The 20,047-nt window shown below is 39.0% G+C and overlaps 1 protein-coding gene across 1 annotated transcript in view; it reads left to right on the top strand.

Annotated features, from left to right (window-relative positions):
* Positions 1-8,292: 8,292 nt before the first annotated feature.
* The window catches only part of ophn1 (oligophrenin 1), a 46,065-nt gene continuing 34,310 nt past the window's right edge, over positions 8,293-20,047 (top strand). Inside the window, exons 1-4 of the mRNA XM_088012516.1 lie at positions 8,293-8,999; positions 10,359-10,454; positions 10,846-10,907; positions 12,355-12,426. Of these exons, the coding sequence (XP_087868642.1) occupies positions 8,846-8,999; positions 10,359-10,454; positions 10,846-10,907; positions 12,355-12,426 (384 nt within the window). The 5' untranslated portion in view covers positions 8,293-8,845. The remainder of the gene's footprint in view (positions 9,000-10,358; positions 10,455-10,845; positions 10,908-12,354; positions 12,427-20,047) is intronic.

The raw sequence follows: 20,047 nt of genomic DNA, 5'->3' as shown, positions 1-20,047 counted from the left end.
GAGAAAAAAAATGTTGTAGAAGAGTTAAATGCAGATAAAATATGAATTTTATTGTGTTTTTTTTCATTATGTGAAACTAAATGTCACACTGTGTAATGAAATTAACTTCTGTTCAGCACACTTTTCAAAATAAAAGTTTTTTTGAAGTGCAGCTCTTTATTAATTTTATTTTACTCATGTTTGTAGATATAATGCTCAGCAAATAGCTAATCTAACAGTAATTCCTACTTAAACAAATCTAAGGCCGATGCATATTTTTACTTTGTACTTCTACTCTGTGAAAACAAAAAATTAATGCAGCAAAGATGTTTCATATAAAAATTCAAGAGCAGACATCCCTGTAAGTCTTTACATGTCTCTCCCACAGCACCGCACTACCTTCATATTTCTTCGTCTCATCACAGCAACACGGTTCTGCCCAGAATATGAGTCAAAAACAAGCAGCAAAGAGAGAATGAAACCTTTCTAGTAAAAGTTAAAAACTGTAATTGGACTTGTATTACATGAGGTTTGTGTGCTGGATAATTTGAGATTGGTTGGAGCAAGCTTTGATTAGTTTAGCGATTCTGCTATTGCTAATACCTTTAACACCGAGGTAGTTGAGGATTTTAAGGTAAAAATGTTTGCATGTACAACTTTTAGAAATATTTAAAAGTTTTTTTTTTTTGTACCGTTTTGGTAATTCTACATCTTAGTCGCAAACTATTACCTTTTTCCAGAGGTTGTGCCAATGAAAATTTAACTAACTTGGAAAAACAAGAGCATTTAAAACAATTGTCAGAATTTAATAAATTCCACAACATAATTTTTACAATGAATTATTGCTTAAAATTAACCTAAAAAATGTATATAAATTGTTTCCATTGTCTGTAATTTTGTAGGTTAAACTCAACCTAACCTTTTGTTTTATTGGTTAATTTTGGCTGAGTGGTGTCCAAAGTCAGTCTTTATGGACCAGCGTCCTGCACGTTTCAGTTCAGTCCCCGGTTCAACACATCTACATCCAATGATAGGTAAGCAGCAAGCCTCTGCAGAACATAATGACATGTCAAAGAGGTTGTTGGATCATTTGAAGGAGCTGTGTTGGAGAAGAGACACATCTGAAGCTGGCGGCTCACCGACCCTTTAAAACCCGTTATACACGCTGACCTCAGGGTTGTGTAATTTAGTACCAATAACGAAAAGTTTCTCGTTATGTGCAGTGTTACTATGACCAGCTAATTATTGTATTGTATAATTATTGTTGGTGTTTTTTCTCTTTTAATGACATTTTCAAGTTGAAAATTTTAGGAGATACAAATTTGTATAGAATTATAAACAGTTATAGATTTTTCCACAAGCAAATCTGAAAATAATCTCAAAAAGAAATACATTTGAGATCCTATGAACGCTTACTGAATTAGATTTTTATTTGGAGCGTTCGCTGTTAGATAGCGTTCTCATTATTGAATCTGTCGACACTTTTTTTTTATTACCTAAACAAAGACGGATTAAATCCTGAATTCCAGTGAAAAAGCAGAAAATATTTCCTTGTCTTACATCACAATTTCTATCTTCTATGATTGATCACTTAAAACATTGATATTTGCTATATATTTAGGACAGTTTTTAAATAAAAGAAAAAAAAAATATTAGGGATTTTCTAGATGACAACAGGGTTGTGATTTAAATCAGACATTTGACAGGCGCTGTAAAGAAGACCGAATAAGTAAGTTTGCATAAAATCTTAAAATATGGTATGTTTCAAACCTTTCTCCAATCCGGCATTTTTAATTTAAGTTGTTCTGGGTTCTTTTGAATGAAAAAAAAAAATTAAAATCCAGGTTTTAAAGGTGTTTTGACATCATTAATTTATTTTAATAAATATTCTGCGGTGGGCTGGCGACCCTGCCTCTCACCTGATGATCGCTAGTCGCTAGGCACCAAACCCCCTTCAAGGATAACTGTGCTAAGATGTCAGATGGATTTAGGGAATAGGAATGTGCCATTAAAAAATCAGACTCATAAACAAACATGCACCTTCGGTTAAAAGTTACAACTTAAGCGTTAATCTGTTTTGTACAGCAAAAATGAACTTCAATTGATCACAATGTTTTCTCTAAAAGAATTTCAGGATTTAAATTTATATAGTCTGCTCATCAGTCATCCATCATAAAATGCATCAAACCCCGGCCCAGGTATGAATGTCAGAGTTGTTACCAGGCTCCGCTGGAGGTGTCAGAGGCATAGGAGGCAGTGTGGAGAACAAAAGTTGACCTGCTGGTTTGGCATGGATGTGGATCCAGAGGAGGGAGGAAACCTCTCTGTCCCCCCTGTGAAGTTGGCCGCTCACTTAAGAGCAACACAGACACCCGACATCATGCGTCATGTGACACATGTTAACAAGACGTCATGATGCAGGGTGGGCACCTGTGCCCAGTGTAACAGGGCACCTTTGGTTACAACAACTGAAGCCTTGAGATCACTTATAAAGTTTGTTGAAAACTGAAAAAAACCTAAAAGTTTTCCAAAAAAAAAAAACAACCTTATTTGTCATTCAAGTCTCGGTTGATGTTTTTACATAAAACATACGAAACATATTTCAAAACAGCCTAGTTTTCATACAACCGCATTCAATTTCAGTTTCAATCTAATTTATGTGACGCGACAGAATACGAGAAACCGATTGAAAACGCTGAATGCCTCTCTAAGAATTTGACACCCAACTGTGAAACACATGGAAAAAAAAATTAGAAGAACTTACCGTCAGCTGCGGTTTTGAATCAAGTTCATCCAGAAACATTTGTGTAAGCAGATTTCTTTTTTCAATCTGCGACCGTGTATACGAGTATCAGAGCACCATGACTTTGCATTGCTAATGATTTTGCTCACACTAGCCACTGCCCTGCACTGAGAAGGTCATATGCCTCTATTCAAGGATTTTGCATACAATGGCCCCATTTACGAGGACAAAACAAACGGCCTCAGAGTCCAGATGAAACGTTTTCATTTCTGCACAAGAATCTGAGTGGGGGACCGCTGTCTGTCCTCTTGTCCTCATTGTGCTGTGTTGGAGAGAGTACATGGAGGATGTTTTTTGACGCAATATGGAGTAAGAAATGAAAGGTCAAAAGTAGAACTGAGTCACGAAACCAAAAGATAAGAAAACAGTGGCTCGTTATTATTTTATCAGTCTTTAAATCCACATTGTTGCAGCCCACTAAACATTTAATCTCTGTTTCAACGAGTGGATAATGGTGGCCAGCAACAGAACAATGCTCCTGTTGAGTTATTATTGCTATAAAACTCTCTTTAAACTGTCAAATAACTTGGTTTGTCTGTGTTATGTGATCCAGTAGCACTATCAGAAAAATGAATCAAATTGAGATAAACTTTAAAAGCAACTCTAGTAAAAACTTCACTCACATGCTTAAGGGCAGAACGTACTGATTTCCATCAATCTGGTGCAAACGCAGAGCAGAGACGGGCATGTAAATAATTACAAAACAAAACTTTAGGGAACTTACACTCATAGGACACTAGGAGGCACAGTTGATGGCATTTCAAGCAAAGTAGTGAAGATGTCAGTGGGCTGTGGTAACCTCAGTAACAGATGTGGGTTAATTTTAATCCTCTTTACCTTTTTGGTCCTTTTCAAAAATATCAGATATTATGAGAAGGCATCAAAATGGTGTCTTGACAGGATGTCATGTTGCACAACTGTTTGACCAATTGGTAAGGGAGGACAACCACGCACATTTTTAAGAAGCCTTTCAGAAGTTCGTGTTTACCTTAGAGTGACCACACGAAAGGGGGAATTGCCAATTTTCATACCAAGAAGTTACATCTGCACCTGCCATGTGTTAACAAGGACTGAACATTTCACAGTATCTCAGTTAAATGTCTCATATGTAGGCTTCAATTGATTTAGGCATGGTTTTAAGCACACACACCTTTGTTCAGCATCTCTAAGAGAGGCCATGTTGTGGTGGTAACTCTGTTAATGTTTTGAAGACACACACCAGCATTATGGTGATGTCTTCCTAAGACATCACCCTACAAAAGTCTGTCAACAAGACAGCACCAAATCACATATAAAACAGGAGTCTACAGACTGGATGCTGGATTTTCAGCTCCTCCTATTGAACTCAACCCACATTTTTATCTCCCCAACTGAGCGTGGGCGAATTCCTCTTTGACCGTAATTCTGCTCTGTTTGATCTCCAGGGCCAATTATAAAAGCTGCCAGCTACTACTACTGTATGACTTAGCTCTGCTTCAAGACACAGCTTGTTTTATTGGTCTGAGGGGCGCCACACATTACTGAAATGGGTCCACCAGTTTGCTGACACTGCCAATTTGGTTTTCCGTTTCATCTGATAGCATAGCCATATAACCTTTCAACAAGTTCAGTTTCATTTTTATTACTCTTTCTGGACAATTTAGCATTTTTAGTCAGAGTGTAATTTCTCTTCTTTACTCTAAAGATAAGGTCACTTCCATACGGTACCGAGTTTACCATGTGTGGTGTCCACTGGTCCAAGGTGCAAATTGGGATATGCAACAAGCCAATTTAAAAGCTGCAAAAGAAAGCGTACAGAAATATTCTTATCTAACAACACTGTTTAGCTCTTGTTTTCATACATGGGGTTTTAATGAAGTCTCAAGCCTGACTCTTCAAATTGTTGAAAAATAAATCTATTTTTAATTTACTGACTATGTTAGGTTTCTGATCACACAAATTACGAGACTCGTACATGGTGTTGGCCCATATACATGTAATGAAGACCTGGATTTTAAATCAATCAGCTAAAACCTGTGTGTTTGATTGATTGTTGTCTAGATTTAGTTCAGCCTGAATAATGACATCTGGAGTTCATAAACAGTTACTACAGTTACTAAAGCATACTGCAAATCAAACATACCATACTTAACTAACTACAACCTTTAAAAAAATCAAAAGTAGTGAAGCATTTGTTAGGGTTAATTACCTGTATTTTTCTGTGAAACCTTCATTCATTTGTACAAGTGGGAAGGTAAAACTAATGCATTTTTAAAAATGTAATGTTTTATTGTTGTCTTTTAAATCAAAAATCAAAATAAAGACAAGGTTTTAAAAGTAGTGTGTAGTTATACCTCTGTAACATTACTAGTGCATGTGTCCTTGACCAACTCTATTTAAATTTCTGATCAATAGTTGCATTGTCAAGATGCAACTTTTGGCTACAATTTTAGAAAAATCGGCTTTAAAGGCTAGTTTTTACCCCCCTCACCATCCATCAAATTGTGCATGGTGGCAAAAATAGACTTCAGCTCCACTAAATATTGATGTCACTGTATGAAGTCATTTCCTGACTTACTGTGATCAACTTGCATGGCGGATTCTTTGGTCTGACAAAAAATAGTCTTCCTTCTTTTATTTCCACACACACCGGCATCAAAGGAAGTCATTGATAATCACTTATAAGGCAGTTTGAGTAAAAGTAAAATATGCTCCAGTAACATTCATTTTATAAGAAATGCTATACGTGGAATCTTTAATTTTGCAAAATAAAATAATATACTGTTGCTGGATTTTCTTCCTCTCTGCACAAATCCATTTAAACCAAACTTTCACATTTTAAGGAAGCTTTAAAGGCTAGTTTTTACCCCATAAATGTAGTCTGCAATATCCTTTATTGCAGTTGCAGATTATGCAAGTGCAATAAAGGATATATTTTAAAATAGGATATTTTACACGTGTTTACAGATGTGCACAGGTATGGAGAGTGATGCATATGGATGTTTCTATTTTTGCTATAGGTTGCTTTTGTGAAGTGGTGTAAAGGATAACTAAGTGTGAGGTAAGTTATGTTCTGAATCTTACTTCTTCTTGAAACAGTAACACACACTATTAATGGATTAGTGTACACTATTCCCATGATTTGTTGAGACGTCCACCGTGTCAACGTGGGAACAATATTGCAAGACGAACTGAAAGCAGTTCTGCGATTGCTGCCTGAACAGATGGAAACTCGATGACTTCTGAAAGTCATGCTTGCTTCATTTCTGCAGAAAATATCCTTTACAAATGTGGAAGTAATCAGTTTGGATGTTATTTTGATTTATTACCATGAATGCTGTAGGCATTCACACTCTTGAGTTCTTCCACTTTTCTTTATACACTTCGCCACTTAACTGTGCTGAAACGCCGACATCCAAAATGGAGAAGCAGTCGCTCGTTAGGCATTTGTGCTGCTAAAAAGTACGACCACAATGTAGGTATTTTTGCTTTCCAAAGTCATTGCTGGAGATATCAAATGTGTTTTCTTATGACTTGATGAATACAGAGCAAAATGTGATGTATTCACTCATGTACACAAAAAGAGTGGAACAAAAATGATTTCAATATTTTACATCTGAAAGCGTATTTTTTGCTCTGTGAACATTGTCATATTTCCAATGGCAGCTTTTTATTGTACGTTGATTTTCTAAAGAAAGTCCACATTAAAATATACTAAACATTCAATTTAACAGTCTTAAAGGCAATTCCTCCTGCCATGATTCAGCTGTTTGACTTACAACACCCTATGATGACTTGGGGAAAAAACCTTTTCTGTTTGGTTACAAACCACAGACCTTTTGCATGTTAAGCAAACATGATGCCCACTACACTACAGAAACCGTTGGTTGTTGGTAGAAGATACTAAATTTGTCAAAGGTTAATTTTAGTTATGGGCTGTGGACAATGCCTGAGGTCACAGTATCTTATAGATGAGCAAAACTCTATTTCTGCCTGATTTAAAATTAGAGTCCATAAATTAAGCCTGAGAACAGCTACTGCATCGAAAATGTTCTAAAGTGTCAGCTGTAGGTAACTGAGCAACATTCTCCATTTTGCAACAAACTGCTAGCACCTTACCAAGTCTGTGAAACATTCCTTTTCTCATGTGTAACTATGTCTGCAGTTTGTTTAATAGTTACTTAGTTTGGGGGTTGATGTGCCACTGGTGTCAGATTACAAGTTAAGCTGTGTATGACTGGGTCGAGGTGTGCAAATCTGCAAGAGTGTGCAAGGCTGCCTTTCTCTGATTAATTATTAAGATTCTTTCACAGCTCTTTGATTAATAAAATTCCACTAAACAGCGGAGATATCAACAATAACATATTGTTGTGCTGGCTTAGATTCTGCAATTATGTTTTTCTTTTTAGCTAGTTTTAGCTATTGGTTTTAGTTTTTCTTCCACTCTGCATGTAGCATGCTCCTGTAGGTCAACTAGAATACCCTAGATGCCATCATCTGTATTTTAGCTAGCTTTACTGATTTAGCTCAGTTTGGCTTTTAAATGGGGTTTTTTCACACTGCCTTGTGTATTTTACTGTACATCAACTTGCTAGTGGTAGCCTACATGTTATTATGAGTAGCATGTAGTCTACTCCTCTTTTTCAGCTATAACTGTAGAAGAGGAGTTCTCACTCCTGTTCTCACTCCTCTTCTACAGTTTTTCTTTATGCATTTTGCCCATTTCTTAAATTTCTGCATCTGACTTTGAATTCTTCTGCAAAAACATTCATACTGTATTTCAGGAAATGCATTTTTTTTTCTATTTATATTTAATTTGTTACTTTTTTTTCCTTTTAATTTTTTTTAACAGGATGTGTAGATATTGTCTTTGTTGAAATTGATTTTTTATATATTTAGATAAAAATAAGGTGTGCAATATTTATTTTCTTTTAATATGGAAAAATACCTTAAACTGTAATTTTCTCCTTTGCTAGCATTACTATTAGATTTCCATAATACTATACGTACAGCTCCCTCCATATACATGGGATTCCCTGTAAAGATGTGTACAACACCCATAAAACAAAGGGCCACCAATGAGAGTTGATATTTTTGACATTTTGACATTAATCTGACTAGATAAGGCCACAGTTGTACTTGTGCCATATTTGGAAACCCATAATGGTGAAACAAATGAGGAAGTATGGAAGCCCATTTCTACCACTCTGATAAAAAAAACAACAAATAAACGAATAACTTGTATTTCATAATTATGACTTAGGTCATAATTAATATTTCATTTTTTTACTATCTATCTATCTATCTATCTATCTATCTATCTATCTATCTATCTATCTATCTATCTATCTATCTATCTATCTATCTATCTATCTATCTATCTATCTATCTATCTATCTATCTATCTATCTATCTATCTATCTATCTATCTATTTTCTCTTACTTTATAGAAGCAGTTCCCCTTTAAGAACCTCCTGGGTGTGGAAAATGGGAAGTTTTTTTTGTGTGACTGTAGCCAACTGGTTTCGTTCCATTGCGTTTTGTGTGACGTCCTCAGTGTAAAACGGGTGATTACATTTGTTTAAAAAATCTGCTGTTCAGTTAAAAAAACACAACCCATTCACAGTGAGTGGTTTTAAGAGATGGTTTCTGGCGTTAAATACGACGAACGTGTTTAAACCACGGCGGAAGACAGACAGCGGCTTTGTGAGAGGGGGGAATATCTCGGAATGGAACGCGTCCAAAGGAGATTTAGCCGCTCTTCTCATCACGGTACTACAACAAGGAAAAAGTGGCAAAGCGGACCAGGATATAATTGAACCGAAGCGTAAACAACGCGTCCATCAAAGGGAAACGGGGTTAGAGAGGCTAAACCGGCTGAGTTTACTATTCCCTTCCCTCCGCAGCTCTCCAGCGGCAGCCGCAGGCTCCCCCGGACACCATGGTTTGCGCTCCTGTGAGCAGCAGGGAGTTTATAGTCGCTTCGGCTGAACTGATATGAGCAGTGTTCCATAGAAAAGCGGAGGCAGTGCGTCTCCACAACAATTTCCAGCGCCTATTGTGTGAAAGCAGCTCGTCTCAAAGATGGGGCACCCTCCTCTCGAGTTCAGTGACTGCTACAAGGACAGTCCAGACTTCAGAGAGACCCTCAAGTGTTATGAATTGGAGCTGGACAGGACGAGCAAATTTCTCAAAGAGTTGATCAAAGACGGGAACAGTGTCATTACCGCAATCAAGGGTGAGCATGGTTTTTATTTTTTACCTTCAAATCTATTTTACACTCAATAATAAAACGATAAGGATCTGCTGCATCATCAGGCCTTAATGGGGGCCTGCAGGATTAATGGGAGTGAGTGGGAGAGGCACATTCAGGGAGGTGCTACTCGCTCCTTTTGAAAGGTCATGCTTCTGATGCAGATGTGCACGATGACCAAACTGAAAACATCTGTCTCCCTCTCTGAAAGTTTTCCACTCTCCGAGCTTGTTGCTTGTGTGGGTTCAGTCCCACTGCTGGAATACTCGTGGACCAGAGCCAGAACCAGCACACACACTCCCAACTGTAGATGTGTGCTTTTGGGTCAGCGTGGCACCCACAAGGCGGACACTGTACGTCCAGTAAGAAATCCTGAATGACAGGCTTATCACCTCGACAACAGAAGCTGTCAGTGTTGCTGCTGTGGAAGTGTTGGCAGTCCAGATAATGGTCACTGAGCAGGGGTCACGGGATAAAATTGCTCCAAATAATCCCAAGTCTGGATTATTTAGTGGACTTCAGCTGCAAATGCTTTGAAATATGCAAGTTATGCTTGGCCCGAGTCGGTGCACGCTTTGCTGAAAGGCTGATTTATGATATATCACCATCCAAGCTTCTGAAGCGTTGCCATGCAGAGTTGATGTGAGTGAAAGTGGAGCATTAATCAGAGTAGCAACCAGGAGGTGCGTGGTGGTAAAATAGCGACAGAGACCCCCAGCTGAGATGGTGGAATATTAAACAGGATTACTGTTGAAAATATGAATCATTCACTTCACGTTTCTGGAAGAATAGGAGGAAGAAAGACATCAGAAGTCCAGTTTAAAATTTCCCACAAGCGATGAAGGAAGAAAAGTAAATGAATCCTGGAAGACGTTCTGATGACGAGAAGAACTCACACAACAGAGTTAAAACATGGTGGTGACAGCATCACGCTGTAGTGGATGCTTTTCGTCAAAGACGCACTTCATGAAATCTGACTGAGCGAAACGAGAACAGGGGGGGAAAAAAAAACAAAAAACAAGCTTCAACTGTGAAAAACTGGTAGAAACAAACTCCAAATGTCTTCTTGCATCACAAAGCGGACTTTAGCTTGTTGAACTTTTCAGTTTTGTTTTGTTTGAACACGTTCTCCTTCACAATTTACAAGCATGCGCTACTTTGTGTTGGGTTTATCACACAAACGCCCCATAAAATACTTTTAAAATTTGTGGTTGTAGCTCGAGAAGATGTGGAAGGAGTTCGAAAGTTCAAGGGGCATAAATACTTTAGGATTGTTTGTGTTGGTAAATGGAATGAGGAGTTTTACTTTCTGGCCGATGGGAAATAAATCTCGTTTTTTAACAGGCTATTCCTTGGCAGTGCAGAAGTTTTCCCAGACTCTCAGTGCATTCCAGTTCGACTTTATTGGCGACTCCCTGACGGATGATGAGATTAACATTGGTAAGATATTAATATTGATCTCTCCTATAAAGCTTACAAAAGGTAAGTCCTTTAAAAGAAAGTTTCTTTAATAGGTTAATGAGCTAGTCTAATTAGTTCTAAAATAATTTCAATACATTATTATTGTTTTAAAATTCAACTTATTCCCTTCACTTGACCTCGGTGGAAAGAAGCTGCCATCTTGCGAGGAATCGGGAAGAAAAGCAGATTCCTAAGCATGTGAAGAGAAACTTTGTAGAAAAAGGTTTTCATTACAAAGTTTATGCTCAACTGTTTTCTTTTGTAATGGTTTGATTACATGAAAATGTGTCTCCATCGTCTGTGTGAGGAGTTCAGCAGTATGCGGCTAACTCCGACTTCCGGTCCTTGTCTTTGTGTTGTTCTTCCCCAGCTGAGTCATTCCAGGAGTTCGCCGGACTTCTGCAGGAAGTGGAGCGTGACAGGATGATGCTGGTAGGTTATCGGCTTCCTCCAAAGACCGTTCTGCATCCTATTTGAGCCCTCAGTAGATATAGAGCCACATTAACACGTCCTGGACAAAAGAGGCCAACACCACGGCCAAGCACTTCTCATTCTGCTACACATTCTTCCAGCTCTCTCTCTCTCTGTGTGTGTTAATTTGGGTATATTGTCTTAGTCAGGACATGTTCACACAGAGACGCTGTGCCGCCCTGTGCAGAAAGGATAAGAGCAATGCTGGCAATTATTTTAGTTTCCATTCCTCTTTTTAGTTTTCTTGTTCCCCTTTCTGTTGATGGGAGCATGTGTGGGTATTTTTCATTAGGTTTCAATACCTCAGGCTGCGCCGACTGAAACGTTTCTGTGCTTTAAGTAACACAAAGGTGAGGAATGGTGCTTTTCAACTTTCTCCTGTCTTACCGGTTGGACTATGTATCTTAAAAACCTGCAAATCACATGATGGATGTGATGATAGAAGCACATTATCTTTTCAGAATAACTATTTATTTATCTTTTAAAGGCCAGACATCATCATTTGCACAAGCTTTCTTTCCCAGTTGTATTCAGGCTTGTTTGCCACAATACTGATACTAATTTTTATGATAAAAATGGAAAAATATGAAGAAGTACCTGGCAGCTGGGAACACAGTCAAAGTTGTTGGAGAGGGATGATATTATGTCTGCAGTGCCACGGTCAGGGATCAGTGAACAGCAGTGACAAAATTACGACAAGCAAAGTCTTCAGTGCCAAATTTTAGTTCATGAAATGAGGATTTATATCATGATTTGGTGTTTTAGGAGGTTGCAGCTAACTCACAATCTTGAGCAGTGTGTACACGAGCATGATTGACAGCACCAACACCTTCCTCCTGGCTCTGATTGGTTGTTTCTGACTGGGAGCAATGTATTTTTGCAGATGACAGTAGATCCACAGGGAGGCGCAGAGGAGCTAGATTCTTTTCACAGGTTGTCGCATATCATGCTGTTAGAACAAAGTGACACTTTTAACAAATATATAAAAAACATTTTTTAAATAAAAGTTTCCTAACTGCATGTTTAATCTATATATTCTAGCAGCAACATTCGCTTTTTGAGGCCTCATCCCAGAGCTGTAGACATTTGGTTCTCTTAAAGTCCCACATTTAACATGTTTCATTTGATAAGTTGTCAGTAATAAATGTTTTTTGGTCAAGAAAACAACCCATCTGTACTTTAAAATGACATCGTTACAAATGCAACACTTGGTGCCTTCCCATATTAGTGGGCATCACTCAACACTTTCTGTGTTTGTATTTTTCATAATTTCCAAGGGTTTTAGGTTTTGGTACTCGTTTATCTCTGTTAGCATCAAAACTCAAATCTGCTAATTCTGTCTCTTCTCTTCTTGGTTGTGCTTTATTCTTTTCCTGCATATAAAGTTTTTCCATTTTCGTCTGTCCAGGTCCAGAATGCGTCCAATCTCCTCATCAGGCCTCTTGAGAAGTTCAGGAAGGAGCAGATAGGCGCAACAAAAGTGAGTGCTGTTATGAATTTGTCTGCTCTGCAAAACAAAGTGTGGCTCATTCATCCAGGACCAAACAAGTGGGTTTTTGGATGGAACATGCACATGCTTGCATGGTGATGTTTACATGCATTTCCTGCCATTATGAGCCAAAATCTAGCAAATCTAGAACCACCCTGAGCCACTTACCATTCAGAGTGTCTGAAGTTACTTCCTCAAAATGTTATATAAGTTTTTACACCCAATTTATGACCATTGTGTATGTGAACCAGTTATGTGCACTAAGTATGATGGGTTTCAGTTCCTCTTTTTAGATTGAAAAAGTAAGATGTATTTTGTTCTTTTTAAAATGAAGGCTGCAGCTAGCTGGAACGACTTCCTATTTTTAGTGTATTTAAGCATATTTTGTCTATTTTCTTCCACACATTCACACAGTTTTCAAAGATGACATGCTGTTGGCGGAACAATGCCATTAATCCCTTTGTGTAGTCTGTCTTTAGAGAATTTGTTGCTGATGAATTTAGAAATAGTGCAGCTGAACACTTCAGATGAACTTGATCAATAATGCACACAATGCAGTGACACACAAAGTGAGGCCAAACTAGCAGCTGTTAGAAGTGTAAATCTTTTATTCACAAACATTTGAGCTGTACACTGACCTTTCTCAGACGATTAATATGCCCTGCTGCTTACAGAAACAGCTGATCTAATGTGTTAACCAGACAAACCTGTTAATAAACCAGCAGCGATCTCTCTGAGTCATTCTTCCTTTCTCATATATTTGCTTCGCAAACCCTAACCGTTTACTGACAAAAATAAACTGACTTGTTCAGCTACTTCAGTTGAATTCACACATTTTTTTTTGTTGTTGCAAGAATTAGGACACAATAACTTAAGTGCAAAGACTTCAGATTTCTAACTTCTGAGGTACAGTGAATGCCACATGAGTCATGAAAGAGAAATAAAGGGATTCTTCCTGGTTAGAAGTCACTTTTTAAGCTAAATCAGTGACTAGTCTTCCTGTGCCAAGGGGAGTTTGAGTAATTCATTGTAACTTGCTGTAACATAAGACTAAATTAACATATTAGTAAAAATATTTACGCTCTACATAACTAGAATGGAATTTAATGAGTCTGGGAAAGCTGCGGTAAATCCTCAGTTCTTAGACACTCTGGAGCTTTTAAAGTTTATTCTTCTGTTATAATTTCTAAGCTTGACGTGTTTGACATTCCTGAAATATAGTGTTCTGAGGATGAACAAGCCAAAAAATGAAATGTTCAGTTTAAAACCACCTAGGTTTAATTTAAAGGCTGCTTTTTTTTGACATTGGTGGTCACATTTTTAGCTTCTTGAACATTTTGTTTAGCTTCTGTTAGCCTCTTTGGTGAGTATGAATACATGTTTTTTCCTGTTTTTGGCTACTTATTGACTGCAGATTAGAAGTGTATACAGACACACTCCACTCAATCCAAACATGCAGATTTATGGTCAGTTTGGTTTCTGTTATAAAACAATGTAACCACGTTCACTGCATCAAGTTATCGACTTTGCAGCTGTCCCTCACACTGAGCATGCAGATTGTGACAGTGGAAAGGAACAACTCCCTTTTAACAAGAGGTAGCTTAGCCGATATATTTTATTTATTTTCTCCCTGATGGGCGGGTCTATCAGTCAAACCTCTTTCACGGCAGAGCAATAGAGGACATGGGTTGACCTTCAGACCATTGCCAAGGCAGATAAGATCGGTGGAGAAAGACGCAAGTATCGTCCAATCATCAATCTCTCGATTTACAGCTCCACCCCTAACATAAATGTATAGTTTGAAAGTTTTGTTCAACGTCAAAGCCAAGGATTCATTTGACCTCTTTCTGTTTAACCAGTAGAAAGACATTAATGGGCAACCCCTGAAAATATGAGTGTGGCATGTCATCATATTGTTATGTTGTCTCCCAACAATGCCCAGATTCAGCTCTGCTGGTCTGAGAATATGTTCTTTTATGAGTCATAAAAAAACCCCTAATAATGTCTTCCATGAAAATTCGCCCCAGTACCCTGAGCTAGTGGTGGTGGAATTAATTTGGCAGAAGTTTAGCCGTTCATTGTCAGTATTATTTTTGCTTTCTTCATCCACATAATTTCGACGTACAGTGTTGGTGTTTTAGGCTTTTAGGCACAAATATGTACCAGATAGCCTCCTCTTCCTCTAAGGTTTACATTTGCAGGTAGCACAGAAGATATTGAGATCCTGACGATGCTTTTTACTAAAATGGTGCCTGAGCTCTGTAATAGTTTCGCTTGTGAAGATGAAACTTTTCCTGTAGTTGTTGGAAGCTGTCCAGGTCGGTTCCAGATGAGATCACGCAGCGTGAGCTAAATGCCTTTTCTGGTCAATTCCTTGAATCTAGAGTCAAGCTGCGCTTGTCCAAAATGCTTTGGGAAAGACGCATAAAAACACATAACTTTTCTGAATATGTAGTGTTGACGTGTTTATCACCCATCGGAGATTGGGGGATGTCAATTTGACTTAATTCTAGTTCTTTCCACTCTGCATCATACCCCCCCTCACAGCAGTAGACGGCATACTGCAGTTCTGCTGCTTTATAGTGATTTTCCAAACATGGGAGTGACATTCCTCCTTTATCTCTTGGTAATTGTAATGTTTTATAGCATAACCGTGGGTTTCTTGTTCCGCCATATAAACCTAGAGATGGTTCGGTTCCACTCATTACGCTGCTTGCTAGGAATTTCCACTGATGGACTGAAAAAGGAGGAACAATTTAAGTAATACAATCATCTTTATCGGTTCTGTAAATCGAAATCAGTTTTATTTTGTTAGCCACAGTGTTCCATAATTTGCTTTCTGTATTTTGTTCAGAGGTTTAATAATATGAAAACCTAAATATTTCATTGTTGTTGTTTTCTATTTAAATGTGAACAGTTTAGTTGTGTCTTCTCGGGGTGAATAGTTAAATCAGAGATTGAGTGTTTTGTCTATATTTAATTTGTAGCCTAAATGGCGTCCGGATTGGAGGTAGCAGGACATGAGGTTGACATCATCAGCGTATAGATTTGATCCAGTCCACTGACAAATTGCATATTGATTTTAAACAACATATAATTGAATTATTGAAGCCTAAATGATGTAGAACCAGATATAAATATCCCCACTGTACATCAAAACTAATTGCTAAGGCAACGCTCGCCTCACATTAACCTGTTTATGTATATTTTAATAAAGCCTGTCTGGCCTGTATCGATCAGTTCAGGGATTATGATTTCTACATTTATTGAAGTTTCAACATAAGGATACAAAATGGCGCTGGTGTGTGTGGCTGCTCGTCTGTCATTCTCACGCTTGCTTATGTTTGTACTGTTTCTGACCTGTGTCATGTACGGAACTGAACCTCTGCTGGTGTATGATCGCAACACACTACTAGACCTCCAACCTTTGGTCCAGGATATGGTGGCATTTGATGTTGCTGGCCTACAATCCTTGCCCCCGCTTCTGTCAGAGATTCCGAGTCACCTGTTCCGGGTTCCTGCGCTGCTTTCACGGCGCAGATGTCGTTGTCGTCGCGGAAGACGAAGCGGCCGGTTGGTGAAGCTGAAGTTTCATCTGACGCACTGTTCTGCTTTTACCCGATCATCGCATGGATCATTTCTAGGCTCTCGGGTGCCTCGGCGTTTCTTGGATCCCGTTGATGTCTGCTTGGTGCCCGTGGTCGGCGTTGAAGTCCCTCTACACCGCTGCCCTTGCACTTCCTGGCTCAACCTGGGCCGGCAGTGTCTCCAAAACCTGAGACCGCTGTGCCGGGTTTCCCGACCTGTTGAAGCCCATGCTCCAGTTCCTGTCAGGATTGGCCTGATAAACGCCAGGTCGCTTGTGAATAAAACTTTTACTTTTCAGGACTTTTTCAGTTACCAAAACCTGGATTTTCTGTGTGTGACTGAAAATCCTGTTGGTGAGTCCAGTGCTCCATCTGAGCTTCTACCAGCGGACTCTTATTTTAATTCACCACGGGCTTCGGGGAGAGGGGGAGGCACAGCGACTGTTTACAAACAGGACTACAAATGTAAGCAGTGATTTCTACAGTTGTCATTCCCCAGCTTTGAGTTTTCATCATTTGAGATGAGACACATAAACCCAGTTTTCTGTGCTGTCGTCTACCGGCCCCCCAAATATAATAAGGATTTTATAAGCGACTTCTCTGACTTTTTAGCTGGGATTATAACTAACTATTAACATGTTCTTATTGTTGGAGATTTCAATATACACGTATGTTGTCCTGATAAGCCTCTGGTAAAGAACTTTTTAAGCCTTCTGGACTCTTTTAACCTGGTACTGGCCGTATCCGGCCCTACACATGAGCACGGACACACACTGGACCTGGTCATTTCCTGCGGTCTGCCTGTGACTAACCTGGAAATCTGTGACTCTGTGTTCTCGGATCACCTGCCTGTTTTATTCAGTGTCAGTTTGACACCTATTGCAGTTAAAACTCGCGCTGCTGCTCGGCGCTGTCGGATTATTAACCCTTCCACTGCCACTCAGTTCTCTACTGCTTTTCTTCAGCTCTGTGGATCATCTGACTTCCTCCACTCTGACACAGAAGAGCTCTGGTCCTGGTTCTATTCTTCCTCCCAAACCATCCTGGACTCAGTTGCTCCATTAAAAACCAGGCAGCCAAAGATTAAACCTGAGCCTTGGTTTAATGACTGAACTCGTGCTGTAAGGAAGGAATGTCGCCATGTTGAACGCAGGTGGAAAAAGGATAAATTGCAGGTTACTTTTCAAGTTTTAAAAGACTGTTGGCGTCTCTACCAGAGCACGGTTAAAGAGGCAAAAAGGGAATATTTGGCAAATATCATTTTCTCAAACAGTCATAACCCACGTGTTTTATTTAACACCATTGACTCTGTGCTTAATATCCCACAGAATGCCTCTTTGGAAGCTTCTCCTGATGTGTGTGATGATTTTCTGTGTTTTTTTTATTGAAAAGGTTGGTTGTACCAGGGCTCTTATCACAGCTCCTGACTCTGACCCCTCTGTTTTGGTCCCTTGCTCGGCTGCTTTCAATCAGTTTGAGCCTGTGACTGTCTCACTTTTAGAGGACGTGGCTGGCCACATTAAGCCATCAGGTTCCCCTCGTGATCCTGTCCCTCCATGATTTTTTAAAGATATTTTGTCTAGCATAGGGCAGCCTGTTCTTGCAATTATAAATAGCAGTCTGTCCTCAGGTGTGGTCCCTGCTAGTTTTAAACATGCAGTAGTGCAGCCACTGCTTAAAAAACCTGGCCTTGATCCTATTGGTCTGGCTAATTATTGGCCTATTTTGAAGCTGCCTTTTCTTTCTAAGGTTTTAGAAAAAATTGTGTACTGTCAGCTGAAACAGTTTCTCGATGACAATGGCATTCTGGAGGTTTTTCAGTCAGGTTTTAAAACTCCTCACAGCACAGAATCTGCTTTAATAAGGGTTTTTAATGACATCCTTCTTGCTTGTGATTCTGGTCACCATGTTGTTCTGATTTTACTTGACCTAACTGCTGCCTTTGATACAGTAGACCACGACATTTTAATATCGCGATTACACCACGTTGTAGGTATTGGTGACACTGTTCTTAAATGGTTCAAGTCTTACCTGGAGGTCAGAACATTTTCAGTGAATATTAGAGACTCTGAATCATCTGCTGCTTCAATGCCATATGGTGTCCCGCAGGGCTCAATTCTGGGCCCACTGCTTTTCTCTCTGTATTTACTGCCTCTGGGTTCTGTCCTCAGGAAACATGGGATTTCATTTCATTGTTATGCTGACGATTGCCAGATTTATTTGCCCCTGAAGCAGAAGGATGTCCATTCCATCAAACATCTCCTGGCATGTCTAGGTGACATTAAAGCTTGGTTGGCCTTGAACTTTTAAAATTTTAATGAAAAGAAAACAGAGGTGATGGTGTTTGGACCCAGTGGCTCCTGTGAGTCCTCCTCTGTTGACCTGGGACCCCTGGAGGTTTATTTTAAACCTGTTATTACAGATCTTGGTTTTAAGGTGGACAGTGATTTTAAATTGGACAGCCAAATCAGAGCCATGGTTAAGTCCAGCTTTTATCATTTAAGGCGATTGGCGTCAGTGAAATCTTTTCTTTCCAGGCAGCATTTTGAAACGGTGATCCACGCTTTTATTTCGACTCGACTGGATTACTGTAACTCACTATATCTGGGAGTCAGTCAGTCGCTGCTCTCACGTCTGCAGCTAGTACAGAATGCTGCTGCACGACTGTTGACAGGAACTCGAAAGAGGGAGCATGTGACCCCTGTCCTGGCCTCACTTCACTGCCTGCCTGTATATTTTAGGATTCATTTTAAAATTCTTGTTTGTTTTTAAATCACTGCCTAATCTTGCCCCGGCTTACCTCTCTGAGCTTGTTCACCCATACATACCTTATCGGTCTCTCAGGTCAGCAGATCAGCTGCTCTTGGAGGTACCGAGATCCAGAAGGAAGCTCGGAGGGGACAGGGCTTTCTCTGTCATGGGTCCTAAGTTATGGAACGACTTGCCTTTGCAGGTCAGAGGTCACTGTCCACTTTTAAAGCTTGTCTTAAAACCCATCTATTTTACTTGGCTTTCAACTCCAGGGGGTTCTAGTTTTAAATTGTATGTTGGTTGGTTTGTTTTTAAACTGTAAGAGTTTTTATTTTTTTATGTTTATTTATTTTAATTGTTATGTTGTGTTTTAGTGTACAGCACTTTGTATCAGCTGTGGTTGTTTTAAAGTGCTTTATAAATAAAGTTGGTATGGTATGAAGTGAATATATACTATATTTATGTTTAAGACAGAGATGGGCTGATATGAATTATACTCCGTTTTATCTTTTCCTGCTTTTGGTATGATGAATATTATTGCTCGTTTCCAGGATGGTGGGGTCTTGCCCCTTTAAACGAAACCCCATGATTACAGCATTTTAACAGCAAAGATGTTATAGATTTCCTCAAAGTTTTATACCACTCAGCTGGTAATCCGTCTCTGCCTGGTGCCTTGCTTTCCTTCGATTTTGACACGGCTTTATTGACATCTGCTTCTGTTATGTCTGTGGTTATCCATTTATTTTGTTCTGCGCCAATTGAGGGATTATCCAAAGAACCTAGAAACTGATTTATTGATGGAAGCTTGATTAGTTAGGGCTGACTATTTAAATTCCTAAAATGTATTTCAAATGACTTGTGCTTTACACCAGAAGAAATAAATGTCCTGTTGGTAACGGGGTTTTGTTTGTTTTTAAGGATGAATCTGTTCAATTGTTGTATTTTAAGTCGCTGAGCCAATATTTGTTTTTGCTTGAGGTCAATTTTTTTCTGATTTAGTTTAATATATTTGAGTTTAAGTTCCACTTTATTGAGTTTGTTTAATTCTGCTTTTACGATAGCAATTTGCAGAATGAGAATAGGGTCAAAAATAGAAAAAGAATGACTTCCTAAACAAATGACTCATTAGGGAGTCTTGGTTGAAAACAAAAGTCCCCAGATGATGTTTGGGAGGTGGAGGGAGTCTCTCCTATAGGCAATGAGGCTCAATGCACACCCAGCCTTTAAACTGGCTCCCAAAACAATAGTTGTCTATTGTAATGCACCTATTGGAA

Source organism: Poecilia mexicana, unplaced genomic scaffold (genome assembly GCF_051168715.1).
Source record: "Poecilia mexicana isolate PSO_F unplaced genomic scaffold, ASM5116871v1 scaffold_14, whole genome shotgun sequence".
Taxonomy (NCBI): Eukaryota; Metazoa; Chordata; class Actinopteri; order Cyprinodontiformes; family Poeciliidae; genus Poecilia; species Poecilia mexicana.
Note: the sequence above shows the minus strand (reverse complement) of the source record. Positions and strands in the feature narration are given on the sequence as shown.